The 22,950-nt window shown below is 42.8% G+C and overlaps 2 protein-coding genes across 3 annotated transcripts in view; both read left to right on the top strand.

Moving 5' to 3' along the window:
* The window catches only part of LOC307211831 (spermatogenesis-associated protein 7 homolog), a 150,811-nt gene extending 138,200 nt beyond the window's left edge, over window positions 1–12,611 (top strand). The window contains exon 8 of the mRNA XM_079968908.1: window positions 12,466–12,611. Within this exon, the coding sequence (XP_079825034.1) occupies window positions 12,466–12,508 (43 nt within the window). The 3' untranslated portion in view covers window positions 12,509–12,611. The remainder of the gene's footprint in view (window positions 1–12,465) is intronic.
* PTPN14 (protein tyrosine phosphatase non-receptor type 14) overlaps window positions 1–22,950 on the top strand; it is a 115,729-nt gene that overhangs the window by 9,825 nt on the left and 82,954 nt on the right. The window lies entirely within an intron of this gene.

Raw genomic sequence — 22,950 nt, 5'->3', positions numbered from 1 at the left:
ACCTGAAGCACTATTTCTGGGTTAGCAGAGTCTGTAACCTGAAGCGTATGTAACCCAAGGTACCACTGTAATTCGGAGAGGTGATCCCAGGCTGATCACACCAGGGATTTTTGCTTGGTGCGTTCTGCAATGAAGAATTCCAGAATTGTGCAGTAGGGAAGGTCTAACCCTGTGCTCTGAATATAATATTCAAATTGATCTCTGTGATGCAGATTTGCATGCCATACAGATTAAGGCCACCAGTTCTGTAAGTGCTTTTGTTTCTGAACTTTGGAAGCGTCGTCAGGCTTGAAACACCCGGGTTTAGATTGAGGTCGTTGGTGAAAGGATTTGTAATTGAGGAAGGCTGGAGAAAGTGACTTTATTATGATTGCTGTTACTTCTGCTGGCTTGCTGTCAACAGGGGAATGAATTAATCTCTAACTGCTTGGCCTGCAGGGTCTTGGTGCTTGAAACTTGAGAGCTCGAGGCATCTTCTGCAACAGCTGCTAAAGACTGAGAAAATGCCTATGATTACAGAATTGCAGAAACTACAAGTCCCTGCCTGTTAATTTGTGAGAATGCACTCTTTAAATGTGCATCATCCGTACACTTCAGCGAAGGAGCAGAGCCACCTTAAGGTCTTGCAGGGTCTTGGGAAGGTAAAATGGGGTGTTTGGCTTCAACAACCTGCCCACAATCCTGCCCTCTTCACCCCTCCCCCAAAACTAGGACTTTAGTATTTCCACAATTAATTTCACTGCAGTTGCCCTTCTGCAAGAACACCAGCTCTTTAAGTGAGTATACAAGCGGCTGTTTACAAGGCTGAGTAGCCACAAGCACTTCCTTACATGACACATTCCTGCCAGGCTTGTTGCATCAAATTGTGCAGTTTCTGCTCAGGAAAAGAACTCAGGAAATGCCTGGAAATCACTCAGGCTAGCCATTTGCACTCTAAGCAATGAACTGATTGGTATAAGCAAACAAACAAAACCTCTTTGGTAATGGATCCTCTTGTCAATGTGGCCAGAGAGGGGAAGGCATAGTCTCCATAAGAGATTGGCAGTGAAAATGGTGAGAAGACTTAGAACAGCTCTGATATAAAGAGAAATGCAAGAGACCTCTTTTTTTTAGAGTAGGTAGTAAATAATAAAAGGATAGCACAAATGATATAAAAATGTGATGAATGCTGGGGGAGAGATGTGTCAGGTTTTCTTACGTAGTATTTCTTTTTGCATTGCAAAATCAGTTAAGCGTTGATAGGTTCCCATTTGAAAGATCCCAAAGCCCCCCTTTTATTTTATTCTCCCCCGCTTCCTATTTGTAGAGCTCTGTTGGTTTTATTTAAAATAGGAGCAGGCTTGGGATTCTCATGTGGGCTGCTGCAATGGGATTGAATATGGTTGGAGAAAAGCATTTTGCTTTGAGCTGCTGGGATTACTATTTTTTAAATTCGTTACATTTTTTAAAAATCCCACCATCTTTCCAAAACATTCAGGGCAGCAATGGAAAGAAGAGAGGTAGCCCACAATTTGCTAAGCTCTCGCCATAAGCACCCTCAAAGGATGAAAAGCAATGAATGTAAGCCTCAGGAAAGCAGAGCCTAGCAAGTCACCAAACCCAAACTTCTTGACCAATAAGAGCAGATCAAACATGGAAGAAACTTCGGTTTTCTGCCAAATAAATGATGCATAGGATTGTGGCCTTTAACTTGCATAGCAGCCCTCAATTTTGAAGTTGACAGGGTTTGCTTCTAGATAGAATTACCACGCAACATGCCTTCCTATAGCTCCTTGTTCCGCCTTTGCCCACTATGGCAATGCTTGGCAGCCAAGTGACCATCCACAAAATAATTATGACTAATTTTGGAATCTGACCCATCACTGGGAAAATTATTGTCATATGGGAAGGAACCATAACTTTGCTTAATTCTTTCCCATACATTTGAGAACGCCTTAAATTACTGATCTAAATGGGTGGACCACCCCTCCCTGCCTTTTGTAATATGGAAGCTATAGTCCTAAAGAATATTTTTAAAATTTATTTTTAATATGGCTTAAGTTTCCTGCTGCTTCTTCCTTCCCTCACTCCAGAAAAACCTCTCTGGATGGTTGGTGGGCCTCCATTAACCCTGTGGAATAAGATACGGGAAGTTGTTGGGGAAGGGATGAATTGCCCAAATTGGAATTGGAGCATGACATAAATTAATTTAAAGTTCACTCTTTTGGGACCAAATCCTATATAATTAATCTTCAGATTCCAGTATAAAAACAACTACTGTATTATGTGTAAACTGATCAGTTCCATTAAAGCTCTAAATGGATTGGGACTAGGGTACCTGAAGGCCTTTATATGAATATGCCTACTCTTTATAGTCTGCTTCAAAGGCATTCCTGAGGTTCCCCTAATAACATAAGGCTTTTCAACAGGGAGGGCTGCTCTGCGTGGGAAGTGGGTGGCGCTGTGGTCTAAACCACTGAGCCTCTTGGACTTGCTGATCAGAAGGTTGGTGGTTCAAATCCCCGCAATTGGGTGAGCTCCTGTTGCTCTGTGGCGGCTCCTGCCAACCTAGTGGTTTGAAAGCCAGTGCAAGTAGATAAATAGGTACCGCTGCGACGGGAAGGTAAACTGTGTTTCTGTGCGCTCTGGTTTCCATCACGGTGTTCCGTTGAGCCAGAAGCGGTTTATTATTTTTTTTAAAGTAATTTTTATTGGGTTTTCACATTTTAAAAACACACACAGATGAAAACAAAAACAAAACATGTATAATTTCATAACCTTACTTTCTTAACCCCACTCCCTGACTTCCCCCCCCCCCTTCATACATCCCAAATCCAATAATTAGCTCAGCAGGTTCTTATCTCTCTTCTTTAACATATTATTGTTATTTTTAAAATTAATTCTTATTACCAATTTTACTTGCCCAATTTTCTTATAAATATTAAGTCCTTTTCTAAGGTCGACCCAAATTCCCTTCCACGAATTTCCCCCTTTTTATATTGAATGTAGGTCATAATAGCCAAACACAAAAGTCATAAAAGTTTTAAAATTCTGTTCTCCCCTCCCTCCCTACCCCGGTTTCTGTCCCTTCCCAAATAGATGTCCACAAAACAGTTCTTAGCCTGGATTCCTCACATCAGAGGCCTTCAAATCTCTGTCAGTCTCTCTCTGCCGGTTTTGTTGGTAGCCCTCTTTGTTGGTCCTCAGTTCTCGAAGGAGCTCTGGCACAGTCTCATCAAATTTTCTTCCATCCAAAATACTTGGTAACAGCTGCTGCAACAAGCCAACTGATCTCCCATACTCAAAGAGGAAGCCCCAATCATATTTCTTGTTTCTTTTAAGTTCCAGTATTCCAAGTGTTCCATGGGCTTCCTCTTTCCACTTTCGCATCTTTCGCAGATTGGTAATCCCAAGATCTTCTTCTTTATGTTCTAGCAGTGTAGGCTTCAGATTGGTACTCTCCTGTAGTTTCTTAACTCCTTCTTCCCTCTCCTCCAGTTCCAAAAAAGTCTCCTCTGGTTCAGCTGCAGATTTTGTTTCAGTCAGATCCTTTATGCATTCAGCAGGGTTGCTTGTTTTAGAGTTCAAGGTTATAAGTTGTTTGTTCATAGCCATGCTTTGCTCTTGCAGTATTCCCACGAGAAGAAACATTCTTTCTATCTCTGCCTGTAATTTTCCATCTGTAGCCATTGTAATGTTTCAAAGTTTCCCCTAGGGGGATTCTAGTTACTTAATAGTCCTTTCCCAACAATCTGTTGCTTTGTTATTTGTAACTACTTTGTTCCCAAGCACTTTAATTCAAATATAGCAAATTTAGTCCAGAGAGATGTTAAACAATAAAAAATTTTAACTTTAACTGCCCGTTTGACAGCTCCTTTGACAGCTGTCAAACTCCTTGTTCCTTTTCCTCCAGCTCACACACAGGGGCACTCCCGGGTCGGGGGGGGGGGTTAGACAAAAGCTTCTAAAGTTCGACTCTTACTCTCCAGCACAAATCTTCTTCTGTCAAATTCATGGAATTAATGTCTTTTAACTTGTACCGACGCAGGTACGACGCAGGTACGATGTAGGGACGCAGGTGGCGCTGTGGGTTAAAGCCTCAGCGCCTAGGACTTGCCGATCGAAAGGTTGGCGGTTCGAATCCCTGCGGCGGGGTGCGCTCCCGCTGCTCGGTCCCAGCACCTGCCAACCTAGCAGTTCGAAAGCACCTCCAGGTGCAAGTAGATAAATAGGGACCGCTTACCAGCGGGAAGGTAAACGGCGTTTCCGTGTGCGGCTCTGGCTCGCCAGAGCAGCGATGTCACGCTGGCCACGTGACCCGGAAGTGTCTCCGGACAGCGCTGGCCCCTGGCCTCTTAAGTGAGATGGGCGCACAACCCCAGAGTCTGTCAAGACTGGCCCGTACGGGCAGGGGTACCTTTACCTTTACCTTTAACTCGTACCGAAAAAAAAAAAAGATCTCTCCACCTTAGTTCTCCGATCCTTGCTTTAAATCTTTTGTAAATAGAGGGGGTGCGGACTTCCCTTTAGCACATCCCCCGGTCGTACCGAATTTAAAGGTAAAAATTTTAAAGTCCAAATTCCATTCTACTCACGGGTTATTTCAAGTCCAAATTTCAGGGGAAAAAGTCAGCGCTCTCCGGCCATGGCTCGCGGCTTCGCTCCACTGCAGTAGCGGTCTACTCACAGCACCACGCCACTCTCCGTACCCTCTCCGTAGCCTTTAAAAAGGCTCTTCGTGGGTCGGGGGGGGCGCTTGAGGTGCCCACCGAGTCACCAAGTCTGCAGGCTTCCGCGCCTGCGGTTTCTAAGGGTCCCCGCGTCGCCGTCGCGGTGAGACCCGTCTGCAGCAGAGCCGATTCCCTCCGGAGCTCGGAGGGAATCCGCCATTAGCCGATCGCGCTAACCCGGAAGTCCTGAGCCAGAAGCGGTTTAGTCATGCTGGCCACATGACCTGCAAAGCTGTCTGTGGACAAATGCCGGCTTTGACTGCACTTAACCGTCCAGGCGTCCTTTACCTTTTACCTTACATTAATATAGCACACATATAGCACACATATGCAGAATAAAACAAATGAGGAGCTCTTGTGGATATTGGGTCCACATGACCCAGTGGTTGTCCACTGAGTTTCACCTGAGCAACAGGACTTCCTCTTCCTCTGCTCCTCCTCTGCAGTCCTCACATGCCCCCACCTCTAATCTGGAGGGTCTCCTGACAGCTCACACTGCAGCAGTGTTGAATACTACCCCGTGTGTTCTCTCTGGGTACCAGCAGAACTGTACAGATGCATCAGATTTGGATGAATCGCCTTTGAGAAGATCTTGGCACATGCATGTCTTTTGATGGTACTCTGAGATTCACAGATCTAGTCCCAAAGCTATTCAACTAATATATTTGCTCCTCGCTTTACATGTGGTAATGTTTTAAGGAAGCACTTTAGATTTGGGGAAAAAATAAGGTGTGACCTAATCTTGACTTTTCCTTTTTAAGGATTTCCTTATTCTGCTTCTTTTTGGAATACAAGTTTAATCTTTTCTTGCAAGGAGAAAAGATAGCTTGGGATTTACCTGGGCCCTTAGTTTGTGGCTGTTGTTCGCTTATTCTTCAGAATTTGGGTGGGGATGCAGGTATCTGTAAAAACATGAAAGGCATTTTGTTTTCATTTAGTTCTGTCTCCTCTTTGGAATTCCTAGGCTTATCCATTGGGCTGTGGGCTCTAACCTGTGATGACCCTATCTCTAGCACAAAAAAGCAAGGTCAGCTGCAATCAGTTAAACTGTGTGCTTGTCTGTGTGTGTTTTTGACCAAGGAAAATACTTGACATTCTTCAAGTTTCTTAGATTAGGTCTTATCATAGAACTCCCCTTTTCATGGAGACAAGAGTTGTGGTGGTGCTGGTGGGGAAATTGCCCAGAATTTGAAGTGATTATGATTATTTTCAACTAAAGGTCTGGACAGGCCCAAGCAAAACCAGAGGACCGTGTTAGTCTAACACGGCCAAACAAACTTGGCTGTTTCTTACGCCTGTATAATGACTGTTGTTGAGTTCTCCACCTTTTAGCTTCTTCCTATCTGTCATTGCTGTTTGGTAAATAATATTTTCCAGGTGATTTTAGTCTTCAGTGTGATTTTTCTTCTTTCCCCATTTAAATCTTGGTTTTAAATTGGGGTTCCCACTTTCCTCTGGTTAGCCACACCTTCAACAGTCTTGTAGCATCAGGTAGCATCTCTTGCTCTGTTGAGCACAACCATGCAACCTGACACATCACGTTAAACATATGTCAGAACAGACCATTGGGTCAGCATTGTCCACAGTGGCTTAGCAGCAACTCTCCAGGGTTCTACCTGGAGATGCCAGGGATTGAAACTTCTGCATCCAGAGCATGTGCCCCACCCCTTGGCCATGGCCCTTCACAACTTCAAGTGAAAGCAACTGAATGGCAAATTTCACAGAGCTAATAGCAGCTGTCAAGAGGTCTTAACCTTCAAGGATCACCAGGTGACATGGCTAGTTGTTAACTCATGGCAGCCAATTACACCATAGCCTAAAAATCCAAAATTGCCATTTGCAAGTCTGCCAGGGAAATCCTACATATATTCACAATAACAGAGGTCAACATTAATGACGGAAGCCAAAAAGGCAGTGCAAATTACCTCCACCCCTTGTCAGTTACAACAACGGAATAATGACCAGCTTGGTGACAACTCTGAGGTTCATTTCTGATGCAAAAGGCAAACTAATTCATAACCGCCTTCTGAGAACAAGCATGGATAAGCTGCTTTGAAAATTTGGGTGCGATGTGAGAAGAATATTCATGGAAAACTATTAAGAATAATCATAGTTCTGCACGGTCAACAAACACGAAAGCATTTTATTGTGTCAAAATATTAATTGTACATCTCAAATATGTTTAAAGCATTATTATGTTTTTTACTGGCATAAAGAGCAAAGCTGTTAGCAGACCTGATGGGGGAAAAAAAATGCGGGGGCAGGGGACACACACGACACATTATCCAAAGAAATGTTTTATGTTCCAAAATGGCAAGTTTCTATTGAAAGTTTCTGGTGGGCATCCTATCAGAGAAAGGCAATCATGGTTATTCATATCTACAAGCACTCTTAATCCATCAGTGTATACATTAATGTGTTCAGAGGTAGAATATCCCAAAGTATTTGCTTTTGGCATTCTGTGGCAAGGCAACCCAAAATATAAGAATGAAATCAAAAACACTTCACCAAATATCATTCTGGGTCTGATATTTTAAATTGTTTGGCAATTAGGGCCAGGTTTGAAAGACCTTCTTCAGGAATAGTCATGGACTTATTCTTGCCCTGTGGAATGTTTAACTTAAGTTGTTCATATAAACTTGTTGACAACTGAAAGACAATTATTACAATAAATGAAAAACCACAACCAAGCTTTCAAATGTTTCCTATACCGACCAGGGTTCAAGTGAGATAAACTGATTGGTCAGCATTCTCCAACATGATGCCCTTCAGATGCTTCCACTCCAGCCAGTGTAACGAGTGGTTGGGATGTTGGGAATTGTAACCCAATCAAGGAGGTTGCCTGTAGACATCAGGACAGGTAGCCATTGATATCCTAATCCTCCATGGGTTTGCCCAGTCCCATTTAAAGCCATCTTCACTACTTCCTGTGGCAGTGAATCCTATATGTTGAGTATGCCCATATTTTTTTGGGGGGGGGGGCAATCTTTCCTCATAAAATAGTCCGTACAGCCTCTCTCATTTTGGTTTGGTTGCCCTAGTTCTGTACTTTTCCAAGCTCTATGATACCCTTGATGAGAAGTTGTATTGCTTAAGAAATTTTCAGACTAACTAGCTTCAATGCATGCCTGCCTTTACAACTTGGTACATTTCCATATATAGCAACATTAGGATTGCCACTACTTTTGAATGTACTAAGCTAGAATCTCATTGTTCCCTGACCTATAGATAAGGACATTTTTAAGGCTGGAAGAGTGTGGATCATAGCATTCATTTCCCAGACTTCAGTAGGATTTAATGTGCCTGCAACCTCACATGCACAATTTTCAGATGACAAAATTACTTGTTGCAGAATGTTGATTTCTCCTAAGGCTTTTCTGTTGCTTCCTGAGTTAAGGTAGCATTCATTCTCCCTATGGGCATATTCAGCCCTCCACTCAGAAAAAAATAAACCAGAAAGGAGAAAATGTTTTAGTTTGTGACTATCTGAAGCCTCTAATGATTTCTCTCTCTTTGTCTTATAAACGATCCGTTTGAAAGAGCTCATTTAAAAACAAACAAGCCATTTGATTTTCCTAATGGACAGCTTGGTGAAACACGGCCAGTGTCAGTTGTGCACCTGAGCATGCCTGCTGTGACTGTAGTCCTCCAAAGCTAGCTTTTTCAATAAAAGAAAGCCTTATGTTATGCCCACAAGATCATCCAAACCTGGCAGGTTATCAGAGAGAGCCAGTTTCACAAAGACCTACGTTGGGGAAACAACCTGGTTGAAATTTACCATGGCTTTTCCCATTTTAAAAACCTCTGTGGGGAAAAGCAAATGACTCTCTATTCATCTTTGAAATGGATCTTTGAAATTTTGTGTCCCAGTGCTAACGAGGTCAGGGTTTTCTGGATTCAGATTCTGTAATGACTTCGAAATGGAAATGGTAGTGACACCTATGCCTGCTGTTGTATGCTAATAATATTAAAATTTATGAGTCGTTTTTCAATCAAAAGGGCCCTCAAAGATACACGCCTGAAGACATCCAGTCACTCTAGAATATCAGGATGGAATAAACAGAAAACACTAACTTCAAAGGCTGCTTGTTTTGTTATTGTTATACGTTTGCTGCCTTGCAGGATATCTCTGGGAGAAGAAAAAGCTAAGGACTAAACCCTACACAAATCCAGAGTGGAGTCCCTAAGATGGTTGGATGGTGCCTTGTACGCCTCCTTCTGGCAACTCCTGCAGCCAAGCTGGTGCCAAACGTATTTCTCTGCTTTCCTTTGGACCACATCAATAAGGCCAAGAGGGAGGTCCTGTCGTCTGGGCAGCCCAGGGCCTCCATACACACTGCCCAGTCTTGCACCACAGGAAGGTCAATTTGGTGCCAGCGATTTGATTTCACCCCCAGAGGCACACTCCATTGTCTCTTCATGCAGTGGATGCCAACAAGGGAGAGAGAGAGAGAGAGAGAGAGAGAGAGAGAGAGAGAGAATCTAAATGTCTACAGTGTTTGAACACTCGCTCTCTTTTATATAGAAAAAATGGGGCTGGATTCAAGGAAGTAGTTTAGGGGCTCCCTCCTTCCTTCCATGTCCCCCAATCCACTTGGCTCTGGTGGGGGTCAGGAGAACCCACAGAACACTGTTTGGGGAGAGGAGAGCTGAGGTTGTTCCATTGGCCAAGCAGAAATGCTTGCTCTGACAGAATGTTTGTTTTAGTGTGATGTCAAATTCCTCCCATAATCTATATCTTCTAAATGGTGTTACCCCTGATTTTCTATATATTTCATTAATTTCTCTCTCTCTCTCCCCCCCCCCATTGCTTCAGAATGTACAAACCTGTTACTTTTTAAACAAAACAGGGATTTTATTAGAATAGCAGCAGAAATTCTTAAATGCTATGGATTTCTTTGAGGCGAGTTCAGAGATGACTTGTTTTGCTTCTTATTTTAAATTGATTCTTACATTAGCTTTTGAAATGGTCAAGTTACCACATTGATTTTTTTTAGCATGCCACTTCTTAGTAGCTAGCTCACACCTGTGAGCACCCTCCAATGACGAAAACTGGTATTTACCACACTTAGGACAAACACCGGCTTTAAATGGTTTGCCATTGTGTGATCCTAATTGCTGTCATCATAGGAGAACACATACAAATGAAATTCCACCCAAAACTGATGCGATAAAAGTAGTTGCTGTGGATTTGCACGATATCTGAAAGTAACATGAGAATCTGTCCTGCTGCAATTCTGTTGCGGCCTGTAGAGTTCCATGGTGTAAATATTTTCATAGCCAAGAAATAGCAAGTGACGAGTTGCCATTTTACAACGAGGTCCTCAGAACAATGAGCTATAAAACTGTAACATATAGCTCATTTGAGAAGAAAGAAACTGTACATTGGCTGCAGAGAGAAAAAGCTGTAACCTAAGGTGGCTGCTTTAATCACTTTCCGTTTGGCAGGAATACATAAGATCTTTAATTTCTCAGAGTTTTTTTCCACATTGAAAACATACTTCTGGGAAAGTAGTCTAAGCTGCAGGAAAGCTCTTTGGCCTGATAAAGACTTAATGACTCCAAATTTCTTAATTTTTAACACGTTCCTCTTCCTTCTGATTTTCTTCCTCTCCTTTTTAAGGCTAACCGTGTTACAGTGTTATATCTGCACTGTTTAACGTGGTTAGCTTTAACTAGAACATGCAGTGTGCCTACTTCAAATTCTGTTTTGAAACTAACCGTGGTTAGCACTGACCCTGGTGAAGATGCAACACAGCACCGTGGTTAGGTCTGAAAAGGTTAGGGGGGAGGGACTGCATGAGCCCAGGTTTATTAACCATGGAATGACACATTTGCACTACACATATGACACTGGAAATCTTCTCTCAAAACCTATTTAAGCCAAGGCATAGTACTTGGTTTTTTAGCCATTGCAACCATAAGTCAAAGACACACATTTATTTTTAAACATTTAGAAAACTATATTTGATGTACAATTCCCCCTGATATTAAAGCTTCCTTGCTCGCTCGCTCTAACCCAGCAGCATTATGACTTTTTGGACAGGAAGCCTGAATTTAGATCTCTGTAAAAGGTTTATTAGGTTCTTGCCAATGTTTTTATTCAACATGAAATTTAAGTGAAGACGCCGTACAGTACTGTCTTGGCAAAGATCCACTGGTACCTCAGATGGAAAATGGGCTTTTGGATAAAGTATATGTTTTAATGCTCTCCACCCCGAACTCATCATTCCTTTCTTGAAGTGCTGTAATCTTCATAATTCTTCCTTGGGGACCAGTGAACTGCTTATCCCTCCCCCTCCCCCAAGTTGAAAAGTAGCTCAGTTTTGAACTAGAGGGCTGTTGTCCTCACTATAAGCCAGAAGTCATGTGTGGCCTTCCATTTCATTGTGTCTGGAGGGGAATGCAGCCCTTAATTATCAAATTAGATGCACATTCTGGTTTCTCTGGCACGCCTTCCTGGCTGGCCATCTGTTAGGCTGGATCTGGGCCCACCAAGAAAGTAGCCTTCTGGTTTCCAACAGTGCCCAGGCTCCAACCAACGGTAGGTTAAGAGGGGCAGACTGCTGAACAGTTTATATTGTGCTCCCCTGCCAGGAGCTCTTCCTACGATCAAACCAATGCCAGCCTAAGCCCATATGTCTCATTTGCATGGGTTCACATCTGTGGAGACAGATGTTGCCATTGCTATACAGAGAGTAAATGATAAGGAATGGGGACTGTGGCCACAGTTTATAAATCAAGAGGCTCTTTGCAAATAAGTTAATAATGGCACCACTTCATCATCGCAAGCGACTTAAGAAAAAGCCCTACCAAGGTCAGTCCCATCAGCTTTCTTTTCCAGTTCTAATACCCAGAAGCAGATGGTCTAACACAAGAAAAGCATGTAATAGCAGGCCTGAATATTAAGGGCTTTCTTTGGCTTAACTCAGTTATAGCAGTGGTTTTCAACCAGTGTGTCATGGCACCCCAGGGGGCCTTGAATGAAGGTCAGGCGTGCCACGGGCAACACTGACCTCTATCCCTCTTTCCTTCACTCTCTCCTTTAATGCCCTCTTGCGTCTCTGCCTCCCAATGACTTGCACAGCTGTTTGTTGCAGCAGCCCTGGCTACAAGCTCCCCAGGAGAATGGTGGCTCTGGGGCTGGTCAGGGGGTACTGGTTGCTAGGTGCTGAGGCGGCCTTAGAGTAAGCAAGCAAGCAAGCAAGCAGGCCAGGGAGTCCAGCCAGCTGGTCCACCAGCCCTTGCTGTTGGGAATGGACAGACAAGTCCTAGGCCCCTGTGGGGCAGTGTGAGGAGGCACCTCTCTTTGGGGCAGGTAGGGGCAGCTCAGAGACCAGGGGCAGCAGCAGCAGCTACCCAGAGGACTGCCAAGGCGAGGGTAGAGGAGGGGAGGCTGAGGGAATACTCCACAAGGGAGGGTGTTTGAAAAAGGGTGAGAAGCTGCCAGTTCTGCAAGCAAGGGGTGATATAACGGCTCCTGAGCCCCACAGGGGTGCCACAGAAAGAATGCCGTGGACTCAGAAAGGTTGAAAACCTCTGAGTTATAGGAATAGTTCACTTTCCTAGAAGTGGTTTGAAACACTGTTAGAGAAGCCCTCATTGCACTTTGGATTCGTGTGAGAATTGACCTGCAAGCATTTAATATTTGCTGCAGACTGAAAAAGCCGCAGACCTGCCTTTTATTGGACAAACTCATCCAAATTTCTATAACATTCCCATTTCATCTTAAGTTGAGTAGCAAAAAGAATCCCACTGAGAAACACTGTAAGTGGGAAAGGGATAGTGTATGGGGCTGAGAGAGTGGCTTACTTAAGACCACCAAGTTGGCTGATGGCTGGAGAAGATGGCACTTGAAATAATGTCTGCAATTCTGATCACCTCTCCCTCAGAAAGGAGACTGTAGAGTCAGTGAAGGGCAACTAAACAATCAAGGGGCTGGCACGTCTCCCTTATATGGAAAGCTTTGGGGCTTTTTAGTTTAGAGAAAAGGTGTACAAGTTTTCCTCCCTCTTGGTACTAAAACATGGGGCCATCCAATGAAGCTGAATGTTGGAGATTCAGGAGAGACAAAAGAAAGTACTTCTTCACAAAGCGCATAGTTAAACTATGGCATTCTCTCCTACAATACATATTGATGACCACCAACTTGAGTGGCTTCCCTGGAAAAGACCCTGATGTTGGGAAAGATGGAGGGCACAAGGAGAAGGGGACAACAGAGGACGAGATGGTTGGACAGTGTTCTCGAAGCTACCAGCATGAGTTTGACCAAGCTGCGGGAGGCAGTAGAAGACAGGAGTGCCTGGCGTGCTCTGGTCCATGGGGTCACAAAGAGTCGGACACGACTAAATGACTAAACAACAACAACACTTTCCTACTTGTATTGAAATACTGCCAAACTTAGATTCACAACTTGTTTAGGGGTATGTGTCCCCCCAGAGAAAAAAAAAAAGCACAGGACAAATTCATGGAAGGTAAAATTATTGCCAGGACGCCCTTGAATTCTATTTGCTGGGAATCACAAGTGGGGAGAGTACTGTTGCGTTCAGGTCCTTTTGGGGGCTTCCCACAGCCATCTGGTTAGCCTCTGACAACAGGATGCTGGACTCAATAGACCTTTCCTTTTCTGTTCTTAATATCTTAGTCATTATGTTAGACTAACTCCGCCTTTCCCAACCTGGAGCCCTCCAGATGTTTCAGACTACCAACTCCCGTCAGGCCCAGACAGCCACCACTGATCCATATATAAACACTGGCCCTTCCTTAAATGCTACATAATAAATAAATGTTGACAGAAAAGTTTGCAACTGCCCAGTTTATCACTGACCGGTCTCCCTTGCCTCTTTCGCTCTTAGCTCAGTCCTAGAGGGTAGTGATGTATGGAAGTGAGAGCTGGACCATAAAGAAGGCTGATCGCCGAAGAATTGATGCTTTTGAATTATGGTGCTGGAGGAGACTCTTGAGAGTCCCATGGACTGCAAGAAGATCAAACCTCTCCATTCTGAAGGAAATCAGCCCTGAGTGCTCACTGGAAGGACAGATTGTGAAGCTGAGGCTCCAGTACTTTGGCCACCTCATGAGAAGAGAAGACTCCCTGGAGAAGACCCTGATGTTGGGAAAGATGGAGGGCACAAGGAGAAGGGGGCGACAGAGGACGAGATGGTTGGATAGTGTTTTCGAGGTTACCAGCATGAGTCTGACCAAGCTGCGGGGGGCAGTGGAGGACAGGAGTGCCTGGCGTTCTCTGGTCCATGGGGTCACGAAGAGTCGGACACGACTAAACGACTAAACAACAACAACAACAAGAGGGTAGTTGCAAATCTTCACACACTTCAGAGAATTAATGCATAGAGATTAGCAGTGTGTGTTGTTGAGGTTTTTTAAGTGGGGAACTGTAACATTCCTCCCAAAGGCAAAGTGAAAAGATTTATCCAACTGTAGAAAAAGAATCCATCTCCCTCTGCTCTTGGTTGCTAATTAGCCCCTTATCTAATCTGAGAGATTGTTAATGACCGGGTTAATTGTAAAAGAGATAAATAAATCCATCCCCTGAAAGAGCTTCAATCCCCAGACGAAAGGCTGTTAACTAGCTTTATTTCAGCTATATACTGTTTTAGGTGACTTAATTTTTTCAGGGTGGAATCTGGCTAGAAAATTAAGGAAAGTGTTAGCAGCCATGCAGAAACTCTGTTTTGTTCCAGTAATGCGGAGTTGCTGTTTTGGTTACCAGTTACTGCATTTTAGAATAACAAAAGTATTCCTTCCTACAAAATATTTACTTTTATATATTTACTGTTCCCATGTAGAGAGATTCCCATGGGAAATTCCTATTGGGCAACCTGCTCAGTCTAATCCCCCACCCCTTATAAGGTAACAGGTTTAGGTAGATAAAGGGAATAAAGTTGCGATATAGATATCAGCAAAAAGAACCAAAAAGGTTTCAGGTTTTAAAAAAGCACAAGAAATGTGGAGTGTGAGATGGGATTGTAGTGCTTGAAAAACTGATCCCCAAGGTGTGTTTAGTGTTCCCCTCTGGTATCTACCTATACATTTAACTTGTGAGAAATTGATTGTTTAGTGTGGTGGAACATATTCTCTGCTACTCTTTGCCTATAATATTAGGCAGGTGCTTTTTTGTACTGCTTTTGACAGCAGATAAAAATATTTTTGTTTAGAAAACCATATCCAGACTTGTACTTAAAAAATATATGTATATTTGGTTTTAAAACTATTGTTTTTATCTATATATTTTGTGATGTCCACTATTTTTATTGCTATTTTTTAGTGACAATTTTATACTAATATTTATTTATTTATTTATTTATTCAATTTATACTCTGTCCTGTCAACATATACTTTTTATTTTATGTGGTGGTGTGTAAGTCTTGCTAAATAATAAAATAGATGGGAGCTTCAGTGAGAAGTGCTTCTGTTCAGGATTCTGCTGAATGTGGTAGGGCTGGGTGAGGAAGAAGGGAGAAGGGGCAGGGCTGGATCTGCATAGCCCCACGCCTCCAATGTGATTACAGCTTTTTAATCCCCATAGGGGGACCAAGAAGCAGAACTGATGATAGGAATATTGTTGCGTTCTGGATGGATGTCCAGGCTTATGGAGAAGACCTCGAAGCAGGTCAGGTGTTGCAGGACCACGGATAGTTCCGAGTGAGCCACTTAACTCCAACAGAGGTTGAGAGCAGATTTAGGTCTTCTAAAGCCTCTTCTAGGCTCCACCCCATTGTGGAGAACTTCCAGAACCTTAGGTGGCGTACCCTTTGGCCTGTTACGGGAGGTTCTTCTGGGGATCTTATCCGACAGCCTCAGGCACAGTGGTCCCCTGATTCTTGGCAGTGAGCTCAGAGCCCTGTACCTGGTTTGGCTCCTTAGCTAGCTCCTCTGCAGCCATTGACCCTGTACCCAGATTGCTCCTGCATTCAGGGGTCACAACAAATACACAGATAGGAGTGGGAGTTGATTCTTAATGACTGTGTAGCCCTTTTCTCTCTGTGATAGAAGTGGATGGCTCCCATTTGTTCCAATGTATAGCTGTACAGTTTGGAACAAAATGCTTGCCTTCCATGTGTGGATGGACAGAGAGAGAGAGGCCTGTGAAAAACAGCTCCCATCTTTTTGCCACACTCTAGCAAAAAACATGACCCAGGAGGGGGTTATGCAGATGAAGAGGTGGAGCTATGCAGCTAGGAACATGTTTACTTCTCAGTATGGTGTATCACCAGTGATAGAGAGCGCATGTAGTCCTCATGTAATGGCACTTCTCTCATATTGAACATGAGGGAGGGAAACATATAGAAATGAATTCTTGTAACTAATAAAAGTCACATGTGGTTTAGATACAACTTTTTCTAAAGAATTACTGGAGGGTCTGCGTGTTTCGGTTTCGTTTACTAGCTAGCCATAATTTGTGGTTATGTTCTCCTCTCAAATCCTCTGCACATGTCAGAGAATTCCAAGGAGGGAGGGCCTTTCATGTTATTCTGGGATCAGGCAGAAGCAGCATGAACCTCTTCAAAATTCAGTGTAATGTGAGAAAGCCCTCCTCCTTGCTCCAGAATTGGGTGGAAGCTATCTCTTGTATTGCCCTTGGTTTTCCCTACTTCAGAGCTCAGTCAGTACAGTGAAAGACCTCACTTGTCTCTCCAGAGTTGAAGTAAACAGAAGGGGGAAGAAATTTAATTTGGGAGGCCCTGCCTCAGCTTTCCGGAATTGGGGAAGGCAGGGGATAGAGTTTGAATTCCAGTGGTAAAGTAGGTGGTCTCTCAGAGAAATGCACAATTGACTCCTCATCCCTTGATTTGCTCCAGTTTTAGACAAATTATACCTCATGCCTCTGACTCGTGTAATTTGAGCACTGGTGGGGTGGGGGGCAGGCGTCATAGGTAACTTTGAACATGGCCCTCATCAGGGAGTGATGAACTGTTGCCCCTGACACTCTGGCAAGGGGAATTGTGGAGACCTGTGAATTCAGGAACATCGCTGCCCACTCCTTGCTTTTCAAATCGACTGAGAAAGAGAACCATGCCTGCAGAAGAATGAGCCGCTTGACCTATAATCTCTTAATCTCAGTGTAGGAATGCTCAGTTTTAGGCATAATAGTATCAAAACTGTGGCGGGCTATTGTTTCCTAAAGTGCTTTTTCTCCTTGACAAAACTGCAAGGAGAAACAGACATCGCCCCATGGAAGCCGACCTCAGTGCTGAGGTCCTTGTCAAAGATCTTTTCTGTGTACCTTCTAACACAAAACAGGTGGTGACTGGGAGAGTTCTCGGTGGTGGTGGTGCCCTTGTTATGGAATTCTGTCCACAGAGAAGCATGCCTGACACAATACCTTTGATACTTTTGGTTCCAGAAAGTAACCTTTTAATTCTTCCCAAGCCTATTAAAACTGCTGCTACTTCCTCCTCCCCAACCATTTTTACGTAGCAATGTGTAATTTATTGTTTTTATCTCGTTTGGAAGCCCTCCTGAGAGTTCTGGCTGAATTCTAGGAGTTTACGACAAGATTCCCAAAATAAGGCACAACTGAGCATGTCTTTTAGTGGTTGCCACAAAATTCCTCTTGCTTTTACTATAAGGCTTCATGTTGGATTGTATTAGCATAGCCAGGCAAAAAAGAGGACAAGAGTAGTTGAACATGAGCACAGCTATTAAAGGCACACGAGCCTTGCCCTTTTGGTCAAAGGAAGTTCAGCAGATATTAGCAGTTGTTGCAGAAGATGGCATTTCAGCAAGTGTTGCTTGTCATGCAAGCAACATGTGATGACGTTCCCTCTTCCAGAAGAGTTATAAAAATTGCAGGCATCCTGTCATCTTAATCTGAACACCTACACCTGAAACCTCTGATAAGTTGGTGGTGCATGGAAGGTTCGTTATTCTATGGCGGAGTTTCCCTGTTGTGATTAGCTTCTTGCATCTCCTCATGACTCCTGAGGACAAACTCAAGTCAAATACAAAAATATATGCATATTTGCACAAGTGGCTGTCATACCAGATTATTAATTACAGTGGTACCTTGGGTTACATATGCTTCAGGTTACATACGCTTCAGCTTACAGACTCCGCTAACCCAAAAATAGTGCTTCAGGTTAAGAACTTTGCTTCAGGATGAGAACAGAAATCGCGCTCCGGTGGCGCAGCGGCAGCAGGAGGCCCCATTAGCTAAAGTGGTGCTTCAGATTGAGAACAGTTTCAGGTTAAGAACAGACCTCCGGAACGAATTAAGTACTTAACCTGAGGTACCACTGTAATTTATTTTTCAAAAGCCCCAAACTCCAAAACAGATAAAGTGGCTCATCAAAAGTTAAAAAATTTAAAATAGCAGAGTGAAAGGTATAGGCCGCAGCTCACGTCATTATCTTGAATCCCCCCCAACTTAAACTATGCCCTCAATGTTCACAATGCTTTATAGAGATCTGTACAAAAAAAATTAAAAAGGAAGAAAAAGATGGGCCTTTGCTCTCAAGGAACTTAGAATCCATATGTTGACAGTGGGGAAAGAAGGAAGGAAGGAAGGGGAGACAAGGGTAGCAAAAGATGAATGTGAGAAGCTGTGGTTAGGGATGAGGATTGAGGAGTAAATCAAGAGCGCCATGTAAAAAGTGAAATTTGATGAGGGATTTGAAGGAAAGAGAGGAGCAGTTGCAGGCATGAGGGATACTAAGGAAGAAGGGGCATAATTTAAGGTTGCCGAGTGAGCTCCCGTTGCTCGGTCCCTGCTCCTGCCAACCTAGCAGTTCGAAAGCACATCATAGTGCAAGTAGATAAATAGGTACTGCTACGACAGGAAGGCAAACAGCGTTTCCGAGCGCTGCTCTGGTTCGCCAGAAGTGGCTTAGTCGTGCTGGCCACATGACCCGGAAAAACTGTCTGCGGACAAATCTCGGCTCCCTCGGCCTATAGAGTGAGATGAGCGCCGCAACCCCAGAGTCTTTTGCGACTCAACTCAACTGTCAGGGGTCCTTTACTTTTACCTTTTTATATACTCCTTACCAAGTTTTCAGGTTAATAGCTAAGAGTTAGAAATGAGTTCAGAAGATGAAGAGATCTCTTGCATGAGTGGAGATGTTGCATGAAAATAATACTTGTACCTTTTACACAGTATGAAGCAATATATCTGATTGGGTTCTCTGGGATTTGTCAACTATTGTGGCTTGTTCAGCGACCTTTTTATTTTAATTGCCTGAGGCAAAAGTAAGTCATCAAAATAGAACTCTACAGTGATAGGAGGGGGAATGAATTACAGTCTCAAACCTCTGAACAGAATGCCTGACAGTCTGCGTGTGTCTGTGATTTTAATTTTAACCAGGGTTAGCCAGTGTAAGGCCCAGAAACAAGATCTACTGTACACCACTAAAAGTAGAAGCCAATGAGTATACCAGAACATACTGACATAGTAAGCAACAGAAACAAATTTAAACTAAAGAGCATTTTCAGATACAAGATAAAGTCATTTTCCAAAATAAATTTCCAGCTAGGGATTTTAAGTTGTTTTAAACTGTTTTAAATGTTGTGTTTTAATATTAATGTTGTGGGACCTTAGGATGAAGGACAGGTAACCTTTATAGATCAGCGTCTTGGAAAAACCGTGAGGTATAATTGCAATAAATAAATTATGTTTCCAAAAGTAAGAATGACTTGGATAACCCCATATTCTGAACTGAGCAATCATATGATGTTTTCTGGCATTGGCACAGACCCCAGTCAAATAGGAAGACTAACTTCAGTCATATGTTTTGTCAACATAGAAAGAATAAAGGTGGAGGGGGGTTGCAACTTGGAAGACTTGGGGCACAAAAGCAACCAACTTCTCTCATGGTTTCATGCCATGTGCAAAGTGAGAAGCTAATAAGCCATCCCGCTGTGCATTCTGGATTTGGATTAATCCCAAAGTGAGGTATTTTGGAGGGACTTTTTTGGCCTGTCAGGAGCAAAACAGGTTGACTGCAGGATGGCATGGAACTGGGAACTCTGAAGCACTTAATGCTGCCTTGGTCCTCTAGACATTTTTAAAACAGTCCTGCTGAAGATAGGGGTCTTCTGAAGAAAAAAAATAACGTCTCTAAGCTTACTATAATGCCAGGGTGGCGAGAAGGGAGAGCCAACATCAGAATGGGGAGAGGGCATGGAGGAAGAGCTCTGCTGTGACTGACAGGTTAAACTTGTAATTAGAGGGAATTATTTTACCTCGGAAGTAATTTGAAAGGTATTCAAATCTTTGGTATGCAACTCAATGCCTGTTTGACGTAACCAGCCCACCACATCTTTCCCCTGTGTAGGTCCTTGGCTTCCAGAGGGTAGTTCTGGTATACTCATTGGCTTCTACTTTTAGTGGTGTACAGTAGATCTTGTTTCTGGGCCTTACACTGCCTAACCCTGGTTAAAAATGAGTAGTCAGTGTGGTGTAGTGGTTAAGAGCGGTAGACTCCTAATCTGCTGAACCGGGTTCGTGTATCTGCTCCTCCACATGCAGCTGCTGGGTGACCTTGGGCTAGTCACACTTCCCTGAAGTCTCTCAGCCCCACTCACCTCACAGAGTGTTTGATGTGGGGGAGGAAGGGAAAGGAGAATGTTGGCCGCTTTGAGACTCCTTCAGGTAGTGTTAAAGCGGGATATCAAATCCAAACTCTTCTTCTTCTTCTAGTCAAAAGTTTGGGTTCACTTGAGCATTCCAATCTGAGTTAAGGGAATGCAAATTCTGTAGAGGGATTGTTCACATCACAGACTTTTCTCCTTCTCGTGTACAGAGGGTGGAGGTTCCATAGCGTTGCCATGGTCTGGTAGGATTGTACCAGATTCATTTCTGAGATCCAAGACAAATAAGTGGTTTGCTAATTTGAAAATTTTCGTGTCAGAACTGTATGGTCTCATACATTTGTGAGCCTGTAATTATCTTCACTCCAGAGAGAATAATTTGATCTTAGTTTTAGAAGATCACCACTTAATAGGGTTTTCTGAGGTCAAATCATGATCATATGTTGCTAACCATTTTGGAAAAGTCATTCATTTTTATGGGATTTCTTTCTGTGTGTCTGTCTCAGTGTTAGCACTGAGAAATGTAAGGGATGAAGATGTGATAATGGGTGTAAAAGAAGATAGCTTTAAAAAAAAAAAAACTAGCATTCTGTGCTAAAATGCCACACTTAGAAAAAATGTGACTTGCAGTTATACTTACTATCTGACTGAAATTCTGATGGTGGTGATTGGGTTGTAACCAATGGTTGGTTTTAGATTGGAAGTAGGAATCATAAGGAAAGGATAGCAAGGGGATGAAAGATGGCTTTTCCTGAGATCACCAAGGCCAGTCATCACAAAATAAACTCACACAACACAAGATTATTACTAAAGTCTAAAATGAGACTATCCAACTTCTGACATACAGTATAGCACAGAAGAGTTTAAGCTACCTCAGCACTAGTTAGAAAGTTTTTTAAAAAATGTTGCACTTGTATTCCAGACACCCTGATTATCTGAAAGGGGTACATATTTTATACCCAACAGCTGAAACTGAGGTTGTGAAGTTTACCCCATAAAATAAGCCTGAGTTTTAGAACAGGAATCTAAATTGCAAATGGGACACTGGAATAGCCTTGGGTGTGTGTGTGTGTGTGTTTTAACTCTGTGTATTATATCTGACAACTCTTGTGCAGTTTTGACTTGCCATGCTTTGTAAAAAGAAAAGTGTTCATACTACAGTCATTTATCCCTGTGTAAATGATGTGTAAGCTAGATGCTCTCGATCTCATTTGCTGAGCCTTTCAATGAGAATCTGTGGGTTTTGTTCTCCATCATTTCCATAGGGTTTAACCAGTACTTATCTTGAAAAGATCCCAAACCTCAATTGGGCTCTCAGATGTTGGAGCTGGAGTGTTTGGCATCGGGAAGGATGGATACATGACAAGAAAACCCCAAGTATGGGGTCCTCCCTTAAATAGTGTAGCTTTTCAGAAAACATGAGGTCAGGAAGATGAAATTATACTGGTCCCTTGTAAGCTATGCAAATCTCTTTTGAGAATATTTCCTCCCTATATTGATTTGATGCAATAGCATGTACTGTTTTGTTCTTCTGTAAATCAAGAGCACAGACTTCCTGTAATGAAATTCACTTTTGTTTTCCATATCAGTTTGAGCTGCCAAGCTTAAACAGAGAAAAATATTGTATGTATCCATGGATATCTAAATTTAGAAAGGCAAACAATTCTCCCTCCTGTTGCAGATTTAGAGAGAGAAAGCGATGGTAAGAAACAACCGCTTGTGAGATATTTCTGTGTAGGTGGAGAAGATGAGGGGTTTTTTTTCGTTTTTGTTTTTTTAGAAAGGATAAATTGTAGGCAAATATGCAGCACTGTAGTAATAAACTACCATTTATTTTTATTTTAAAAATGCCACTTGTGTTGGATGGCTAAAATAAGGCACCATAGGTCAGCAAGCTGGCAGCGACCGTAAAGTGGAAGTGGTGTATGTATAATGAACTGGGACAACATTATTTAAATCTCTGGAAGAGAGAGAGTATGTTTAGATGTGGGCACCACCTTCCTTGGAAAGTTATCAAGGAGGTTTGTTGACAGACTGCAAATTATTACATTAAAATGAAAATAATTTGAGTGAGTTGGCTGTTTGTAAATGTGGGGAGGGCAATGAAACAGTTTTTGAATTTAAAACATCTTTACCCTGCCATTTGGCCCTAACAAAGGAGCATGTTGCATGTACATCTCATTTGAACATAAAGCCAAATTACGATTTAGCATTATGTGAATCAGCTTTGGTAAATCTTGGGCTCATACTTTCCCCCTCTCTCTTTCCTCCTCAGTTTAATGTTATGTCAGAACGCAAAACAACTGTGGTTACCAAAAGAAACCCATCAGTGGAATTGCTTGTGGTAATTTGATATTCTTCCAGTTATGCTTCTTGAACGCCGTCCTATTACACTTGAGTAGTTCCCACTGCCAATAAACTGTCAAGCGAATTAAAATAAAACATTTGTATGGGAAGCTCTGTTTCATTGTTGTCAAATGGCTAACCTAGCGTAAGTTAAAAGACAAGCAATAATTTAATTGGTTTAGTGCTGTGTGATCAATCCTCATAGATCCTTAGATTTTATAACTTCAGGTCTTTTGTCACAATATTGGCCAGGGAAAGAGACAGCCCCTCGCATTGCAGCTGTCCCCCTTATTAGGACATGAATCTACAGCACAGAGGACAATTACTTTTCCTAGTACCATACAAACTG

The sequence above is a fragment of the Podarcis cretensis genome, assembly GCF_951804945.1.
Source record: "Podarcis cretensis genome assembly, chromosome: 3".
Taxonomy (NCBI): domain Eukaryota; kingdom Metazoa; phylum Chordata; class Lepidosauria; order Squamata; family Lacertidae; genus Podarcis; species Podarcis cretensis.
Note: the sequence above shows the minus strand (reverse complement) of the source record. Positions and strands in the feature narration are given on the sequence as shown.